This window comes from Eretmochelys imbricata, chromosome 10 (genome assembly GCF_965152235.1).
Source record: "Eretmochelys imbricata isolate rEreImb1 chromosome 10, rEreImb1.hap1, whole genome shotgun sequence".
NCBI lineage: Eukaryota > Metazoa > Chordata > Testudines > Cheloniidae > Eretmochelys > Eretmochelys imbricata.
The window spans coordinates 51,339,937-51,360,454 of NC_135581.1; the positions used below are offsets into that span (position 1 = coordinate 51,339,937).

The window sequence follows — 20,518 nt, forward strand, 5'->3', positions numbered from 1 at the left end:
TCAAACATCAGTAATTGAATCTTAGTTTAAAATTAGCCCTGATCCAAAGCCCACTGGGAGTCAATAGACTCCCATCAACTTTTAAATGTGCTTTGGATTAGAGCCAAAATGAATAAAATGATCATAGCCCAGTGCATCACGAATGGTTTTTGTGTAGAAGTGCCTGAGAAATATTGGAATAAAAATAGATTGGCAGAAAATACAATAGATTATTTCTGCTTTTCCAGAATATTGTGTATGCCTTGGTGTTTAAATCAACCAAACCTGAGTGCCCAACCCTGATTCAGCTGACTTGGTTTCACTAGTTGACCTAAGGAAAAATTGACCACCTGATTAAAAAAGTATTAAGGTTCTCATCCCTTCTTTGGTTTGATTGTGCTCCAAACCTCTGAATGTATCATAACAAAAATGGCATAATCTAGTTCTCTGAGTATGGGAGAAATCTTCATAATTTTCTAGAATTACCACAGAATATCTGGAAATAGTTCTGTTTATGAACAGTAAATGCCACTTGAGAATGGAATATTTCATTCCAAAGGCATTTTAACACCATGAAGGTCATTTTATGCTAGCTCCCCCCCCTCCCATGCCTCCATATTTGCTAATGACAGGCAATTTGGTTCCTCAAGTGTGTGATTTATTTTGGGCTTTTACTACAGTTACTGCTGGGTGAGAGCCAGTGAGGCCTATTTGCAGAAGTAATGTGGAGTGGAGGGTTTTACAGAATAGGCTGTAGTGATAGAATGGGAAACGCCAACATATCAAAGATTGTAAGGTTTGTAGGTTGGAGGTTGTAAACTCTTTGGGGCAGTTTATAAAATGGAGTTCCGGTCCTGACTGAGACATTTGGATGCTACTACAGTATATAATACCTGTAGGAAGGCTTGCTGGTTTGACCTTCTGGAAGAAAGATGTGCTTCAAAGATCAACAGAGATGCTGGTTTCTTTAGTCACTTCAGAAATAGATGAGCAAATTATAAAGCTATAGAAACAAGGAAGCTCTAAACAGCAAGTCTGGGTTTTCTTTTTGTATGTGGCTACCACTGTGATGTGTTCAAATCAGGCAAAACTTCCACTTGATAACCTCAGGGGAGATGAGTAAATGGTCAGTTGACAGGACCTAGCTGTTTCCCCAGAGGTGTCTTGGGCAAGTTCTTCATTTTTAGAGCAGTATTTTCAACTTGTCCCTCCATGTCACAGTCCAGTGTCTCTTTCAGGGCAATGGTATTTTTTTTTAGCTTTGTTTGCAGTAATGTTGTTGTTAGGCTTACATCTTGGATTGTGATAAAGGGAGCAATCAACCTAAGGGAATTACATTCTTTTGACAAGTCTCAGCAGAGTTTAGTACTGTAATAGATAAGTCTCTTCCCAGAAATGCCTTGCCATTAGTTGTGAACTGCTGCACACGCTTAGAACTTTCTCCTGAAAAGTGATATGAACACGGTATAAGGGTTGGGTTTTCAAAAGTCGTCAAGTTGCCTTTATTCTGCTCCTATTAAAGTCAGGAGGGGCTGAGTTAGGTAAGCACTGAGCACTTCTGAAAATCCCATCTTAACATCTATGAATAAAATATTTTCTCGGAATGGAAATATGTACTGTTCTACACTGCATGCCTTACAAGCTTTTTTTTAAGACACCTAACACAAGGTAGTAAACTTGTTTCTTTAAGCCCTAAGCAGAGCTGATCTTAGAACTTTTTTGAGGAGATGAAAGAATTGCCTGAGGGATACACTAGTTTGGGTGAAGCTGCTAGTGAGCTGTTTATTTTCAGCTGGAGGAGAGAGGTTTTTATGCCAGTAGTGGGATTAGATTTGGGGAGAAGAAAACAAAATAGTAAACAATGAACAAAATAATAGATTACTGAACCTTTCAGAATGCTCGACATGTAGTAACGGTAATCAACAAGGGAGATTAAGATCTCTGAAGGTGAATGGAGATGGAAAGGGAGAATAAGAGATAGAAGCCCTTTTTGCTCATCTAGTCCACCCTTGTCAGCAGCACAGAATTGTTCCCTACTGTATATTTTTCTAGTGCTTTTTCCATTCTAGTTTTAAATGTCTTCAGTGTTGGGATTTCCATTGTTTCCCTTAGGTTCTACTACACTGTAAAATAGTGACCCATCATTATTTGGGAAAGGGTCAAAAGAGGATTTAGGGAACAAATGAGCTACATTTCAGCATCTCAAACTTGGGAATTGCAGAAAGGCAATTCTGTAGAGCATTTACTAAAATATGAATGGATAATGGACATTAGGCATGGGCATATAACAGGGCAATCCTGATCAGTTAGACAGCTGGAGTGCTTATCGTATATTATTGAAACGGTAAGGAAAGGAAAATGAATGATCGCAAAATTCATCTGGATCTCAAAATACTAAGAAAATAGTATTGTACAAAAGCATGCACAACAAAGATGTTAAATGTAGCATCTAGTAAGAGCTATTGGAATGTATTAAATAGTTATGGAAAAGGCTGGAATAGCAGAGGAGGATACCAGATACTGGTTCTCTTCCTCCCTTTGCAAGGATCAGTTGAGTTGGACTTTTTAAAAAAGGGATCTGTAATCTTATTTGCATCCCTTCATTTACTGATAAGGTTTTATGAGTGTAAATGTTAGTCATAGTTCACTATTCAGGTTAAGGGTTGATGTGACATTCAGACAAGAATCTTTCCTCTTGAGACTAGGGGTCACTGAGAGTAATTGTAGGCCCAACATATAAGCTTTGTTAAAACAGGCTTTCAAAAAGCAGTATGTGGCAGTGGGGGGAATGTTTCCTTGATTTTCTTTCTTAGTTTAAATGGAAACACTATCCTTGGAAAGGAATCCCAGTAACCTGTAGTGTTTGTTTCCTAATTGTAAAAACCTGACAATTCCCTTCTTCTCCCTCCCTCCCTCCCTCCCTCCCCGCAAAAAAAGAGTGAGAATAAATTGGCTAGTCTATGCAGTGGAAAAAGCAAACTAATAGCATGAATTGTGATAAGGAAGTTCGATTTGTACAACTCTTTCAGTGCTATGATTTAAGATAGTGTTGGGAACACAGGGAAATCTTTTAAAGGAACATGAGTTTCAATTTGGCAGAGTCCCTTTCAATGGTTTTTCAGTATTTCAAAGCTATTAACACAGTGTCTAAAGACATTACAAATCTACTAATTTATCTAAATAGCCATGTCTTGTTGCAGCATTTAGATGGAACATAATTTTAAAGGATCAAAATAGGTTTTGATGTGCTTATGCTCCTAGTTCTCCAGTGTGCAAAAGTATTATAGAGTGAAAGACATTCTTTAAAAAGCTCATAAGAGTTGTACAGAAATACAGAAACTGGGAGTTCCTAATGTATTGCTTGCAAGCATTGGGGCTAATCCACATGGGCAAATGAGAATTGAATTGAGAGGTGTGGTAATCACAGCTGTGCCTGAAATACACCTGAGGGGTATTTCTCAGGTGTGCACTAGAATTTCTGTTAGATAAGTTTGGGGTAGTTACATTTTTACTGTAACATTATAAATATTTGTAAGGGATGTACAAACATACTTAAAAATATTGAACTGCATAGTAGCTGTAGCATGGGTCCATGACATGAGTATAACCGTGGGGTCCTGTTTACACAGGAAAGACCAAACCATATTGTAAGCTGCTCAGCATGCTCCCATTTTAAAACTTATCAATCTTTACTGTGGGGATGTGCACTGAGGCAGTGATTCTCAACCCATCCAGACTACTGTAACCCTTTCAGGAGACTGATTTGTCTTGCATACCCCAAGTTTCCCCTCACTTAAAAACTACTTGCTTCCAAAATCAGACATAAAAATACAAAAGTGTCACAGCACACACACAGTACTGAAAAATTGCTTACTTTCTCTTTTACTGTACAATTATAAAATAAATTGCGACCCCCCCCCAAGTTGACAAACGTTAATATAGTATATAGAGCAGTATAAACAAGTCATTGTATGAAATTTTAGTTTGTACTGACTTCTAGTACTTTTCGTGTAGCCTGTTTTAAAACTAGGCAAATATCTAGATGAGTTGGTGTATCCCTTGGAAGGCCTCTGCTTGTCCCCTGGGGTAAGTGAACCCTTGGTTGAGAATCACTGCCCTAAGGCACAGGGTCCATGATCTTGTACTTCCGCTCAGGAGGTAGCAGTCTCTGAACTAAGTGGACAGGAATGAAAAGCAACATTGTTCATAAAAGAGATCTAGTCGAGGGGTCAGCTTTTGGGGGGGTATTTTTTAAAAATGGAATCCATAGGGCATTCTGACCAGTTTCTAACAACTCCAGTGTCACACTTTGGATCTTGGACCAGATAGCAAGTGTGAAAAATTGGGACAGGATGTGTGTGTGAGGGGGGTAATAGGTGCCTATATAAGACAAAGCCCCGAATATCGGGACTGTTTCTATAAAATCAGGATATCTGATCCACCTGTTTGGACCTAAATTTTTTCCCCTACTGAGAGTCACTCACATTAGCATTATCCTTTTAATTTTATTATGAAAACTCCTTGGGATAAAACACCTGCTACACAGGAATTTGAATGAATATGAATACTTAAAAAAAAAGGTTTTCAGATAGGCTTTTTAGTTCCTTCTCACACAGCAGCTGCCTCAAAAATGTTGTAATGTAAAATTAAAGCCTAGGAGCTCTGCGTTGGAGAATTCTGTTCTGTATAGGTTCTTACACTGTCCTCATGCCTGTAGCGTCTGATCTCCTTCCAATAGTGTCTTAAATTATGTGAATAAAATCTGTCACTTGTGGTTTGTTCTTTGTGTCATCCTCTGCCCCAAAAATTTGGGAGCCTAAAATGTAATTCCTGTCCACCAGAGCATCCCCCGAATTTGAACCCAATACCTCTAGCACAGAAAGTAAGGACTATTACTCCTAGGCCACCCAGCCACTTACTTCTCTTGCTTACCACCCTGTCAAGGCCCTGTGATTTATATTACCATAACTTTCCTTTGTGCAAGACACCCTTCAAAATCCATCACTGCTCCTAAAATAGTCAGAGGCAGTCACTACATAGAAATGTGATACGCTCCTGATCCTGAAACCCCCAGTGTTGGGCCCTGCTTCTGCAGCTCTCTCAGACACTGTTACCCGGGAAGGGAGCAAGCCTGGGAAATGAACCTGATTGTATCTCATGGCTGTGCAGTGCAATAGGTACACAAGTGCTGAGCTGCCCCTTGCTGCCTTTTCCCCTTGTTTGAAATGACTCATGTTTGAGAATTTCTTGGAGACCAAATCCCTCGGTTGATCTGCACAGCAGTAGTGCAAGCTTGCCCATGCTGCCCCACCAATGTGCTTCAACACTGACCAACTCAATCAGGAAGAAGGAATTTCAGTTTCCTCGCCCATTCTATCCTGAGCCTCTCTGCTGAGACTGCCCACGTGGAGGCCAATTGTGCTGATTCTGATGGTGGTTTTTTTCCGTGAGATGGTCACTTAGGGTCCCTGATCTAGCAAACTTTATGCATGTGACTTGTCCCATTTAAGTCAATAGGTCTATATCTATGCTTTAAGTTAAGCATGTGCTTAAGCACTTTGTTGGGTGAGGACCCAGGAGCTTGATTCTGCATGGTGCTGTACACTACTGGAAGCCAATAGGAGTGGAGGGTACTCAGCACCACCCAGGATCAGGTCCTGGCAGCTGGGCTCACACCACCACATTTGTTTCACACAGTCCACAGAACAGCCATCAGCTGATGGTAACTTTGAACGTAATGAGCTGGAATAGAGTCACAGTGAAGTGTGTTTTTAATGATTCTTTGTTTATTGTGGTTGAGCTTGTGCTACTCTTGAACTGCACAATTAATTTACCATCTTTGTATTTTATATTCCAGTCACATTATCTAGGTGCATCAATGAGGAGTCCAGGGATGGCTGTGTTCAAACAACAGAAGGTGGAAGACGTTTATGAAATTGGGGAAGAGCTAGGAAGGTAAGTGCATATAGATGGCACCAACACACTTCAGAGGGTGACAGATGCAGTGATATTTTTAATATCTTGTAAGAATGCATGAACTATTGAATTGGTGTTCTTCTTGATAACATAAGAACTGCCATACTGGATCAGATCAATTGTCCATCTAGCCCAGTATCCTGTCTCTGACAGTGGCCAGTGTCAGATGCGTCAGAGGGAATGAACAGAACTGGGAATTTGAGTGATCCATCCCTTGTTTTCTAGTCCCTGTCTCTGGCAGTTAGAGGTTTAGGGACACTCAGAGAATGGGGTTGCATCCCTTATCATCTTGGCTAATAGCCATTGTTGGACTTATCCTCCATGAACTTACTCTTTCTTTTTGAACCCAGTTATACTTTTGGCCTTCACAACATCCCATGGCAAGGAGTTCCACAGGTTGACTGTGTGTTGTGTGAGGAAGTACTTCCTTATGTTTGTTTTAAACCTGTTGCGTAATAATTTAATCAATTGACCCCTAGTTCTAGTGCTATGTGAAGGGATAAATAATGCTTCCTTATTCACTTTCTCCACACCAGTCAAGATTTTATAGATCTCTATCATATCTTCCTGAGTGGTCTTTTTCCAAACTGAACAGTGCCAGATCTTTTAATCTCTCTTCATACGGAAGCTGTTCTGTATCTCTAATAATTTTTGTTGCCCTTCTCTGCACCTTTTCCAATTCTAATATATCTTTTTTGAGATGGGGTGACCAGAACTGCATGCAATATTTCAGGTGTGTGCATACCATGGATTTATATAGTGGCATTATGATATTTTCTGTTTTATTATCTATCCCTTTCCTAATGGTTCCTAACATAGTTAGCTACACATTGAGCTGATGTTTTCAGAGAACTATCCATAGTGACTCTAAAATCTATTTCTTGAATGATAACAGCTAATTTAGACCCCATCATATTGTATGTATAGTTGGGAATATTTTTTTACAATTTGTGGTACTTTTCACTTATCAACATGGAATTTTTTCTGCCATTTTCTTGCCCAGTCACCCAATTTAGTAAGATTCCTTTGTAACTCTTTGCAGTCAACGTGGGCCTTAACTGTCTTGAGTAATTTTGTATTGTCTGCCAATGTTGCTACCTCTTTGTTCACCCACTTTTCTGGATCATTTATGAATAAATTGAACCAGGGTGGATTTGATTTAAATCACTAGTCTGGAAGACTCGATTTAATCATGGATTTCTACATTAAAAGTGCATTCTTGTTGGTTGTTATAACCTTAATACATATTCTTCACAACTTGGAGATAGATGTAGGTTTCATTTTTAGAAGGTACACACTATATATTTTTAAGTGACTTATTTTGAAAACTTTTCAGATTAGTTTTACAGCTATATCAGAAAATGAATGATTGTTTGGTTATTTCATTTACCAAAGGTAATTGAAGCAGATATTTATGAAGTCATTGGGAGGTGAACTATCTCCAATTCAACAGGTTAATCATTAACATTGGGAGGATTTTCTTGCCATGCTGTATTAGGAGGAGAACATCACCAGACAGACATTTAAATTGTTTTATTTAACTAAAACAACAATATTATGTATTCTGGATTTTTTTTCTTCAACAGCAAACATATAATATTTTAACAAAACAAGCATATGAATTTTTTAATTTAGTTAAACATTCAAGTTTTTTAAAATCAGGTTTGTTTTTGTTAAAATTGTTTTGAACTAAAATAGTTAAATGAAATATTTAAAAAAAATTAAATCGACTATGTGCGCCAGGTCAACATGAGAAACTTAAAATATTGACTTCTGCAGCTAACTCAGTCGTCTTCTCATTCATTTTCCTGTTTGTTCATAATCTGGAAAAGAAAAACAAGCTTTCCTGCTTTTTCAGATCCCAAATGATTTCTCAGTTTGGAATGACTTAGTCCAAAGGAAGAAAATATTCTTTCTACACCGGCAGAAGAAGCTGCTGATGTTAAAAGTGAAATTATCACTTCAAGGGTCTCTGAATCCAAGTGCTTAAATGACTTCCACCAGTTTACTGGTGTGACTTTCTTTAAAACATCATCAGCAAACATATTTATTGAATGGTTCTTATTCCCAAACTGGGTCTCTTTTACAGCCTGCTGCCATTATAGATTTTCCCTTCTAGTGAGAGAATGGTATGGTAGATCTCAAATCAATGAAGGCTACACTCAGAAAGACCTCAAGACTTCTGGAATATGCTGCTCAAACAGGTTTCAAAGTAGCAGCCGTGTTAGTCTGTATTCGCAAAAAGAAAAGGAGTACTAGTGGCACCTTAGAGACTCACCAATTTATTTGAGCATAAGCTTCCGTGAGCTACAGCTCATCTCCTCACTGTAGTTTCCACTGAATGCATCTGATGAAGTGAGCTGTAGCTCATGGAAGCTTATGTTCAGATAAATTGGTTAGTCTCTAAGGTGCCACTAGTCCTCCTTTTCTTCTTGCTGCTCAAACAGTTTCACTTTTGTTTCTTCTCCCTGTGGCTCCCTTCTCACATTATCTTCAGACTACTTCTTTGTCCAGATCTATTCCGACCCCAACAATCTTCTATTCATTGAACTTTTTGAAACTTTGCACTTTTAGAGAGAGGTAAGGAATTGACTCTGTGTACATAAATTTGCAAAGGGACAATAGGGTTGAGGTCTGTTATTTCTCACATCTCTATATATTATTTATTTATTTTAAAACATTTTTGCTGTTAACAGGCATGTTCTCTCTGGAGACACAAATCCATAGTCTGAGAACTGCAAAACTAAGCATCTCTGTACAGAAGGCCCTGGAACCCCATGAGATTGGGTCCCTAATCCATGAACTATTGGAACTCATTTACAAAACCTTTCTTAAACATTACATGAATATATTGTCTCATACTGTAGAATTAGAATTTATAATGCCTATTCTATGATGAGATATCTTTGAGCTATAATGTATCTTAATTAAAGCTATCTTTAGATAGGTTTCTTCCACAAAAAGCATTTTATAAAAAAAAAATCAGATTTTTTTTTTAAATCATTGATTTTTGTCCATTCTGAGTTGAACAGCACAGGTCCCAGATAACTGGTGTTATTCCCAATATATTACAATAGAAACCTATTCTTTAGCATAAAATTTATTTTCAGTCTGTAGAAAATCTCTGTTCCAATCCTCCATTTGCTTTCTAACATTTAAAACAATAAAGTGTTGCAAAAATCAAATTTTAAGCTTTAATAGTTAGCACTTTCATATCACTTGCAGTCTTCAAAGGGCTTTACGGGTATTAACTACCACTGAAGTATTACTACCTTTGAAATCAATGGGACTACTCCCATGCTGATAGTTAAGCAAATGCTTAAGTGCTCTGCTGGATTTGGGGACTAAATAAGGCAAGTCTCCTCCACTAAATTTGCACTTTACAGTGCACTGAATGAAGAAGGCCCAGACCCATAAAAAGATCACACCTCCAATAATTTTTTAACATGCAGCTAAGTTATCGCCTGCTGGACATCAGGCAGTTGTCTTTGATAAATGGCTGTGCATGTACATACTGTGTTCTTCAAAGGCCCATAACTTAGTCATATTAAAACTCCTCACTAAGGGCTGTTTCCCTGCTGTCACAGATCCACAGGATCAGTGCTATGGCCTCAGCTTTGGAATGGTCTCTAGGAGGAAGCCCTCTGGTGTGCCATGGAACTTACTCTTCCTCCAGGATAAGCCACACGACTTCACCGCCTCCTTAGACTGGACCTCTGGACCTGAAGCACTTCTGCTTCATATTGTGAACTCCAGTCAGTGAGTCCAACAGAGACAGACCCCTGATGGAGACTTGTAGAGTTTTTAGGGATCAGTGCACCCCTCCAAGCATTTGCAGTGACATTGACACAGCATTATCAAAAGAGTAGGGTTTATTAGTCATCTGGAACACAGCACAGGAAGTCCTTAGGCTAGCATAGAAGAATGAAGATTAAAGCATAGTCTGTTCTAGTTAACACGGAGCCGAGCCAAGCCAAGCTGAAGTGAACTCCGTTGTTCAAGCTCCATCTCTCTCTGTCTATCTGAGCTTATTTGTCAGACGCCCAGGTGTGCCTGACTGCTTCCCAAGTCCACGTTAACCCCCACCTAACACCTCTCCAGTCCTTTGTTCTCCAGGTGGGGAAATACTGTTCAGTCTCCTTGCTGAGAGGCAGTGAAGTCCATATCCCTTTGGGTCATTGCTTGCTAAGTGTCCGGGCAATTGGATCTGCCATTGTATTCTCAAGAGGTCCACTGATATGGGGATTAAGGGCCAAACAGGTAGGCAACATCCACACCTCTATCTCCTAGCTTGTCCCAAGAGCAAACAGTCCTTTTCTCCCCACTGGGTAACAATGCAGCATATAGGAGAAACTGAGACACACATAGGGTTCATAAAAATATTACAAAAAATCCCACTTAGTCACACCTGCCAAATCTTTATCTTCACCCCCAGCTATTCCATTGCTCCCATTCTCCTCTCTCAGAAATGCTCAAACATTCTGAAACAGATTAACTTTGGGCAGAGACTGGGTCTGGGATATTTCAGCTTGGAAGGTGAAAATTTGTGACTGAAATGACATTTGTGTCTGTGTGTTTGTAATGAAGATGCATAGGTAACCTGAATTATAGCCATTAGTATCATCCTTGCTTTAATATCTTCTAGTTCTCTACTCAGTACAGAATTTTTTACTGTATCTTTTATATAGTGTCACTTTATATCCTAGTATTATGTGCTGTAATTGTCAGAACATTGTGGGTAAAAATCGGCATTCCTTTTTGGTGTGTAGCAATCCCTTGACCTTTCACTTAGTGGCACCATGATTATCTGACAACCATATGCAATACTTAGACTTTGGATCCAGAAGCATGGTCGTTTCCTAGTGAGCTACAGGAACTGCTCCATTAGATCAGCCAGAAGAGGGAACTCCTCTATGTGCGCAAGTACTCTCAGCATACCATAAGGAGACTCCATCCTCTGGAGCCAAGAAACGCACACTGCAAAACTATTCTAGCTAACATTTTAGTACATTTTTCACATCTGACTTCCAAGTGTTCCGAATGATCATGATTAGTTACCAGGGGAGGAAATCTTCTCTCTGTACAGATGAGCAATTTGGGTCTACTTATCTAGGATTGCAACAGGGAAAACGTGTTCAATGAAAGACTTTAATGGATAAGCCTAGACTCTGACTCCTTGCTTTTCTGTTACCAATTCAGACTTTGTAAGTAAATAATTTTAACCTGTAAACGCTTATAGCAGGGGAGATCCACATTGGAATTCCTTTTTTATTCTTAACAATTTCAGGATGTATTGTTGGAATTATAATGCATATAATGTCACACTGACTTCCTATGCTGGCTTTATTTTCACTCTTTCGGATCTTGTGAGGGCTTCACAGACTTCTTGTTCCAGCTGTGCATTGAATCTGTAGTTTGAGCTGGTTATCAAGCCTTGATCTCTGAGCAGTAATTACAGGTTCTGTGACAAGTGATTACTTGCTTTAGTGTAAGTAAAGTAACATACTAGACATGTTCCAGCAACTTTAAGAGAAGATTTTCTTCCAATGTTGGCTGATGGAGCTCTTTGCAAATAGCTGCTTTTAATTATTTCGTATTTGCAGCAGCTTTCAATGCTGGCAGAAACAGGTGGATAAAAAGATTCATTTACAGGAGCAGTGACCAGGTAAGTAATTGGCAAACAAAGAGGTTTGTATGAAATGTAATCTCCATGCTTTGGCAGTTGTTCAACTTCTAACTGTATCTCCTTGACTCTATTATTTATTACTTCAGAACAAAAATCTTCATTAACCTAGGATTAAGATTGTTCCAGTTCAGATTCAACCAGCACATTCAGTAAAAATCCAGGATGTCGCAAGTAAAGCAAACACATTCATTTATTTATATACACATCCATTTTAAAAAGGGAGCATTTGTCCTTTGCTCTAGGCGCTTCTCGACAAGCCATAAATATGTACTAGTGATATGGACCCCTCCCTACAGTCATCAATCAGCGCATCCACAGCAACTGGCTATAACCCCGCAGTTGAGGATGTTCACAGCCACAGCAACTTCACCAAGCATAACTTTCTGCCCAAAGACAGGTTTCAGAGTAGCAGCTGTGTTAGTCTGTATTTGCAAAAAGAAAAGGAGTACCAATTTATTTGAGCGTAAGTTTTCGTGAGCTACAGCTCACTTCTTCAGATGCATTCAGATAAAGTGAGCTGTAGCTCACGAAAGCTTATGCTCAAAGAAATTGGTTAGTCTCTAAGGTGCCACTAGTACTCCTTTTCTTTCTGCCCAAACACGCTTGCTGATTCCACAGCGAAATCCCTTTCAGCTCTAACGTGGAACCATTCACAACGTACAAATCACAACAGCCTGCAGATGGAACTCTTCATGTGCGGGTGCTGCAGCAGTAAAGGCTCTGAGCTTCCCGCACTCCCAGTTCCATAGTGTGTCCCAGTCTCCCCAGCTCCGGTGCACAGAACCTCTCCTTCCCTTTTCCTTGGCCTCTTGTGCATCCGTGTGAAAGCTGTCACACCCGCTTCACCCATGCTGCACAACCTGTCTCCCTCGGGCAAAGTGCAGAACACATCTGGTCCATCAGGCAGCACTGGAAAATTGAAGGAGCTGGTGGTACTTGATAGTTCCATCAGCTACACCTGGCGAAGCTAGAATAGATTATGCCAGGGGAATAATTTATTTTGATATAAATACTTTCAAAAAGGCTGCCTTCAATATGTTATCAGAGTGTGCATGTGAAGACTGGAGTTTATGGTGATTATGGCTCTTTAGCTCAAAGGGACCCTAGAAAACTGAGAGTCTCAGGACCAAATTTTAGGAAGGGCTGCTCTTTAAATGTTTCCTCTTTCAAAAAGAAAATATGGGGTTTTGTCAGGGGCAGAGAGGAAGAATGTGTAGAACATTCAGTTGTTCTAGGAAGAGTTAGTGTGTATAAAATGGAAACTAAATTGAGTCATGCTCTAAGTGTAAATCTTAATTCATCTTCAACTCTAGGGTCACTATCACTACCAATACCTCCGTAACTTGGAAAAAGCAAAATGACAGGTGCTGCTTAATGAGGGTGCATTGCACTTTAATTCTAGAACTCTCGATCAAGTGAGATGTTTTGGGACTTCAGTTCTAAGCTTTGAAGCTTTCAATATATGATTATCTGAACTTGTCTGTTTGCCAGCAAAAGCAACTTTGAGTTAAGTCTGCAAAGTCATATTTTTAAAATATATATATAAAAAATCTGTGTGTGTATCTATAGATACAGACACACAGAGATTTAGCCTTGTGCCACCTACGAAGTATAAATGGAGTACATTTGCTTATTCTAGAGAATGTGACTTTTACTGGTTACTCAGGTATCTATTTTTACCCATGCAGAACATACTGCAGAGTTGAGAGTCAGCATTTTGAGTCCTCAGTTCCGAGATTCAGTTGGTTCTTGCAGTCAGATGCAAAGCAAAGCCTGCATTTCTATTTTGAGCTCTGAAGATGAAGCTAGAAATAGGAGTTAATTGAGATGCTCTGTGTCCTTTCAATCCTGGAGGAGGGATCCCTGCCTCCACACTGAGGAATCAGAGTTTCATCACTGGGATTCATTTCAGGTATCCTTGCAGTTATGTATTTGAAAGGATTGCAGCTCTTCGGAGCCAGTTGCTACATTCTGGCTATGAGACACTTACAAGCGGGGCTGCAGTTTGGTCAGAGGAAAGCAGTGTCCAAGATATAGAAATATAGCTTTTAATCATCCCTCCCAATCAGCTAACACTCAGCCCTACTCTGACTTGGTATCACGTGACTGATAAGCTCAGTTGTAAGACAAGAACAACTGCAAACTTTATAACCGCTGTGGCTATGCACAGTCACCTATCTGAGATTACAGTACTGAACCCCTCAAATGCAGCAGTAATCTTTCAAAATGTGACATGAAGGTTCAAAACTCCTGGCACCCATTCTCCACCATAAACATGGGGCTGACAACAACATTAGACATGGAAACAGGATATGTATCCACTGCAACATTATCGGACACTGAGGCGTGATTTAAAGTGATGCAGCTGACAATGTAGTCTCTTTCCTGCACACACGAGTGATAGAGTAGAACATTGCATATTCATGCACACTGTCCATGCATTGCTGTTTTACAAATCTAGTCTAAGTAAATTTTGTATATTTACTTTGCATGCTTTACGGACTGCATTATGCTGTCATGAGGAAGAGGGGAAGGCTCCTGTGCTAGATTTGGACACAGGTCTGACTCCATGTATCAGTGATCCTGTCTGTAATCCTTAGGAGGTGCCGACATGGGAAACAGAGTTAAAACTTTGCAGTAGCTGCATCATGAATCCCTCCCCCTCATAGTATATAAAAAGCAGTTTAGAGAAATTAAGATAGGAGAGAAATGAACTGGCTATCCAAACATAACTTCAGCCAAGGCATACTGCTGCCTACTCCTAGTCTGAAAAGAGCCACAGCTTCATCCCCAAATGGGTGGCCAGAAGATGCCTGGTTGTTAGTTCTCCACCCTTTTTTTTTTTTTTTTAACACTTCTGAGACAAATACATGGGGTGGCAGGTGGATTGCTGGACACTGTCATCTGTCTAGTTTGGAGGACAGCAGCAAGAAACTGCCAAGAACACAGCTGAGCATCAACTTAAACATTGTTCACACAAGGTGAGAGTACATGGAGAGCAAGCAATGGGACCAACTCCTGCTAGATGTACAAAGCCTCTTTCTCCTGCTCCTTGTGACCCTTTTCCATTTAATGGCAGTGGACACTTCAGGGTTTGGGCTTTTGGTTAAAGTCAGAGAGACTGGATTCATGTTAGGCTTTTATTTCCATGGCGTAGGTGGGCTTGGTCAGACATGCTATTACAGCTGAGGGATTGGGAGCCATCTCTTCCGTCACAATTGATCAGCCTGAGAAGATCATGACCCTTGAAATGTGAAAGCTTACCCAAATATATGGCGAGAAACACAGACGCACAGTATTTCTTATTACAGCCCAGCATTGTTCTGCCCTGGGGTCAGAGATTCAGCCTGGAGATACATTCCTGCTTAGGGGATGGCTGCTCTTGACGGAGTGCGTTTGACTACAGCTATAACTGTATTTTTGATGGACTAAACATTGGCACTTGTCACACTTTCCTTTCCATCTTCAAAAGGGCAAAACAAATCTTTTGCAGAGGTTGATGCTTGGGTCTGATGTTTACTTCAAACACTCAGGTTTGCTTAGCTGGTTTGCGGCTCCCAAGAGCTCCTCTGGCCAGGATGTGGAAAGAGGGGACATGGCACTTTCATGCTATCCTGCAGTACTGTAGTCCTGCCAGAAGTCTTTGTGATGAGCAGATTTGAAGTGGGTCTTGTGCCACTGTTGTTACTACTGAGGGCAAGAAAAAAGGCTAGACTTTTATATGGATAATAAAAATACCCTCTGTTCTACTAGCTAGGGCAGAATTGTATGAGAGCTAATCAACACTCCTACTTCATGGCATAAGCTAACTTTTGCCTGTCCCAGGGTTAGGAACAGAGGTTCCCCATCTTGCTCCTAACCCAAAGGTATCCAACTGCGTAATTGTCCATTATGGGACTTTTACACATTCCTCTAAAGCATCTGGGGCTGGCCTTTTTTGTAGACAGGAAACCAGACTAGAGGAGCCAGTTCCCATTTACCTATGTGACGGCAGGGATGTTTCCTAGAGAATGGAAATTCCAAAGGCTATTTTCCACAGAATGTTTTTTAGCGTTAACCCCCTAAAGCCCATTCAGGGGTATATAAAAGGTTCTTTGACTTCTTAATGTCACTGTTATTCACGTAATGGCAAATTGTGTGGCCCTTTTGGTTGTTCAGTTTGTGACAGTCCACTACAGGCTGTCTGTAAGCATTTCCTGTCCATTTTTTTGTTTCCTTCTGTAAGTGTTGAACAGATGTGCTTGCAGTGCAGTGGCAGATCATTCTAACCACACAGAGCCCACATAAATGAGACAGGGCTTGACAGATACTTCTGTCTGAAGCAGTGTGGGCCAAGTTGTCCTCCTTAAATTATATTGTTAACACTGTGCAGTATCAAAGGTGCATAAAAGCTGGTATTAATAGCATTGACAGCGCAGCCTTCTAGAGTGGTTTGCAGTATTTATTCATTGATTTTTAAGGCTAGAAGGGACTATTATGATCACCTAGTCTGAGCTCCTGCATAGCACAGGCCACAGAATTTCATCCAGTAATCCCTGCATTAAACTCCTATATTGTGGTTGAGCTAGAGCACATTTTTAAAGAAAAAGAGGTCCCATTTTGATTTAAAGGCTTCCAGCAATGGAGAATCCACCACATCTCTTGGTAAAATCATTCCAGTAATTACCCTAGAGTCAATACACACACACACGCACACACACACATTTAGATAGATAGATAGATACACACAGACATACACATGTATTGTTTTGTATTCAGGTAATCCACAAATCTTAATAATAATTCATTGCTAGTAATTTAACAATCTGTATTACATATAGAGTTAACTTATATACCGAGCATCTTAACTCAGTCAATCTATCAAACTAAACTAAAACCAACAGCGTCCTCCCACTGTCGGCTCCCACGCCCTGAAGATTCTGTTCATCCCCCTAAAGCCACAGTAACACCACAACACACATTCTCTCTCTTTCTCACACACCCACCCCCTCCCCACCTTAGTAATAGACATAAAACATTGGGTTATTAAATGTGCCAGGCCTGCAGTCTCATGGTCTTCAAAGCAAAAATAACAGCTAAAAGAAGTTTGCATGCAGGCAAAAGGAGTAGCTGTATTAAGTGTTTTGTATTTTAATTGTAAAGACCACAGCTCCTCTGATTAATGGATTTATGGTGACAAGGGCTTTCCAGTATGTATGGCTTTTTACTGTTTAACATCATCATCATCATCAATGGAAGGGTGCATCTTTTAGAGTCATTAGACTGTCCCCTAAATATGTCATAGTCTCATCCACAGGCTGATGTTGTCATTTTTGTCCTCCTGACAGTATTGTTCCACCTTGTGTATTACACATATGGAGCTGTCTGGAAGTGTGATGTGGCTCACAGGGAAGCTTTGCGTGAAGTCTTTCCCCTAAGAAAGCACGTCAAACACAGAGCGCTGCAGGAACGGCAGAGGTAGGAACTTCAGGTGCTGTTCTGCGGTGCCTGGCATGAGTCGGGTCCCTGGGACAGTATCTTCTTCTTCCATCCAGAGGCCCAGGATATCCTTACCATGGGAGGCAATTCTGGGGGAAGAAATCTCTGCAGATCCCCTCTTCTTTTCCCACCTTCTTGTCCGGTCATGATAGTGGGGCAACAACTTCCTCCTCCAAATCTGATAGCTCTCTGAAAGACCCTGTGCTTCCAACAGCCTGTCATTCTTGGCTTGGACCCTCCCGCTTCCTTGGCGATAGCAGCCACTAGGGGCTGTGAAAATGATGTTCGTATAGCCCTAGGCGATATGTGACAGGCAAGTCTATGGCACTGGGGGAGGAATAATGTGCATTCACCCCTGCATGCTCTATCTTGAGCCTGTTGCCCTGTGTGGGTCCGGAGCCGGCCATGAGGCCTCCTCTTTTGGAGAGGGCTGAGCAGCCTTTGGTGCAGGAGGGAGAAGATCCACACATGGAGGGTCCAGGGCTGAAAGTAACTTAGGGACTTACCAGTACGCAGGGCCAGGGTCCTAAAAGGGGGCCGGGGGGGGGAAACTTGGGCAGAAGGGGTGGGGCCTTTAAATCCCCGGGCCCTTTAAATTGCCGCCTCTACCCTGGGGCCTGGGTAGCGATTTAAAGGGCCCGGGACTAGGGTGACCAGATGTCCTGTTTTTATAGGGACAATTCCATTTTGGGGGATTTTTTCTTATATAGACACCTATTTAACCTCCCCTCCCCCACCTCTGTCCCATTTTTTCGCAGTTGCTATCTGATCACCCTGTCTGGGACTCCGGCTGCAGTAGCGGTGTCCGGGAGCCCTTTTAAATTGCCTCCTGGGGAAGCTGCCCCCTGCCGGTACGGTCAGCTGTGTACCAGCTCTTGCTGGTATCCCATACTGGACTGTAACAGCTTACTTTCACCTCTGGGAAGGTCCCCTCTTTGCACAGATCTAGGGGGCAGGAGCTGAGCTGATGTCAGAAGGGGACCAAAACCAGAAGTTGCTCAGTATGTGTGAAAAGCAAGGAACGCTTCTGCCAACTTAGGGCTAGTAAATACTCAGGCGTGTCTGAAATCCTTTTGGCCATAGGAATGAGCAGGAAACACCTGGCTGTTTGATATGGCTTCTTATACTGCACCCTGGCCTACAAAGGGGCAGACAGGTGTGCCTTCACGGTACAGGTTACCTTTTGGTGTCTGGAGAAGCACATACAGCCTTCTGAAGGTACGGAAATCGGTGTGGTGACACAGCCATCTTGTTCCTCGGTACTACATACTGCCCAGAGAGACCAGGAATGGGTTAGTCGGAGCAATGCTCACTTGTCACAAAAGCTGTGCTGAATCCAAGTTGGTCTTTCCTGCATTATCATCAGTCAGTGCTGTGCTTAGACTGTAGACCTTAGAGGGATCAAGTTTGGCTGCACATGCATGCCATTTCTGTGCATTTCTTGGAGGGTTTCAAACTGGGTTGGAGAAGAGAGACTTTGGCTGAAATCCTCACTTCCTGCATATTTGCTAGGATCCTCTTTTTATTCATTTTTCTTGTGTTTTAATTTTCGGAGCGAAGTTATTTCAGATATCACTAACTGCATGTTGCAGCTAGTTCATTTCTTACTCAATCATCTGTCTGTCCTGGTATTTCTGTTCAGAGCTTGGGGAATGGACCATTATGTATCTTCAAGACCTATTATTTTCAGTGGGGCTCTGTGTAGTGGAAGGGGCAGTATATGCTACCTTGTCCTTCGCAGATCAAAGCGTATGCCCGCTTCTGGGCAGTCCTGAATGGGGCGGGAAATGAGACAAAAGATAGATTCCAACATCCAGTTCTCCAAATGTCTGAACAACAAAGGAGTTTAATACAATACAGGGCTACAAAAAAATCAGTCATGATTTGCTAATGAATTGGGCTGTTCACTCCCTATAATAAAGCTCCCAATATAATGTACTGTACTCAGTGTACAGTATCTCTGCTTTAAAAATTACAACCACTGTATGTTGCCTTGTTATCTTGCATTTTATTCTCTGCAGATTTAAGGCAGGACTGCTTGGCGTCTCAGTTCCCCATCTGTAAAATGAGGATATTAATATTTCCTCTCCCCACTCTTTGCATGTCTTGTCTATTGAGATTATAAGCTCTTCAAGGCCAGGACTGTCTCTTACTCTGCTGATATACACACCTAGCTCCATGGGACCCTCATCTTTAGGCACTATCATAATAAAATGATTAATAATAAGGAAAAGAATAAGACTCAAGTGAATGTCCGTATCTTTAATGCTGTGGAAATCTGCTTTCCTGTCAGTCGGAAGAAAAAGGAAACCCTTTATCAGCCTCCTGCTACTCTGATGAGCTAAGTAAAAGGTCATTCTGGGTGAACTAACGGTGGCTATTCCTCCTGCTTCACAAGAGAAACTACTTGGCTTTATTTGAAAAGGCCTGAGACTGAAGGCTTGATCTTGTTCTCGGTTTATGCAGTCGCCTATTGTTAAATATCCTGAAAAACTGGCTATGTCACCATGCTCAGTAGCCGACTTTACAAGGTCCAATCAGTGCATGAGCTAGATTTTGTTCTTGTGGTGTCCAGCTGGGAACTGTCATTTCATTACTTTATCAAGGCTGCTTCTGAATCTCTCTCTTTTTTTTTTTACTTGTCTCTGAACTGTAAGATTTTTGATGGGAGATAAAATGTTCTTGTGGGTTTTTTAAATGTGTGAGAACTAGATGACACTGATCTTTCACGGAAGAATAAAACAGGAAGTATGCTCTGCAAATATACCCATAATTACTGTAGGTATTTATTTTGGCCAATATTGTTTCCTTCCATACTCTATGGTAGGATCAACACGATTGATTTGTATGCTGAAGACTGAAATGCTAGTTGCTCTGAAAGGCCCAATCCCTCAGGCTGCTGAGTGCCTCCTGTGAAGTGCTGATCACTCTCAATTCCCATTGACTTCAGTGGGCTTTGTCTTGCAAGGTGCTGAGTTTTCAACTGCCTTAGTGCCCTTTTCAGTGAAATTCACTACTGATTAAATAGACTTAAAAGGATATCAAACTCAGTGTTTTACAACCAGCAATAAGACCTTGAAGCCTGGCATACAATCAGTGTTTTAGTAACATGGCTCGCAAATATTTACTTACTGTAGTGAAACCGAAAAGCAGAGATAACTGGGGTATTCTACACATGGGAGGAGCTCGCCAACCCATGATAAGAAAAGATGTCCTAGTTTAAACATGTGTTATGCACAGATACTCCCCAGCGATGTGATTACTTGCTGAGAGAAATTTCCTGTAATGTACATTCTGGTTATAGGTTTCAGAGTAACAGCCGTGTTAGTCTGTATTTGCAAAAAGAAAAGGAGTACTTGTGGCACCTTAGAGACTAACCAATTTATTTGAGCATAAGCT

At 40.9% G+C, this 20,518-nt stretch overlaps 1 protein-coding gene across 1 annotated transcript in view; it reads left to right on the forward strand.

Moving 5' to 3' along the window:
• Nucleotides 1–20,518, forward strand: part of DAPK2 (death associated protein kinase 2) — a 75,609-nt gene that overhangs the window by 2,203 nt on the left and 52,888 nt on the right. The window contains exon 2 of the mRNA XM_077829322.1: nt 5,837–5,934. Coding sequence (XP_077685448.1) covers nt 5,837–5,934 — 98 coding nt within the window. The remainder of the gene's footprint in view (nt 1–5,836; nt 5,935–20,518) is intronic.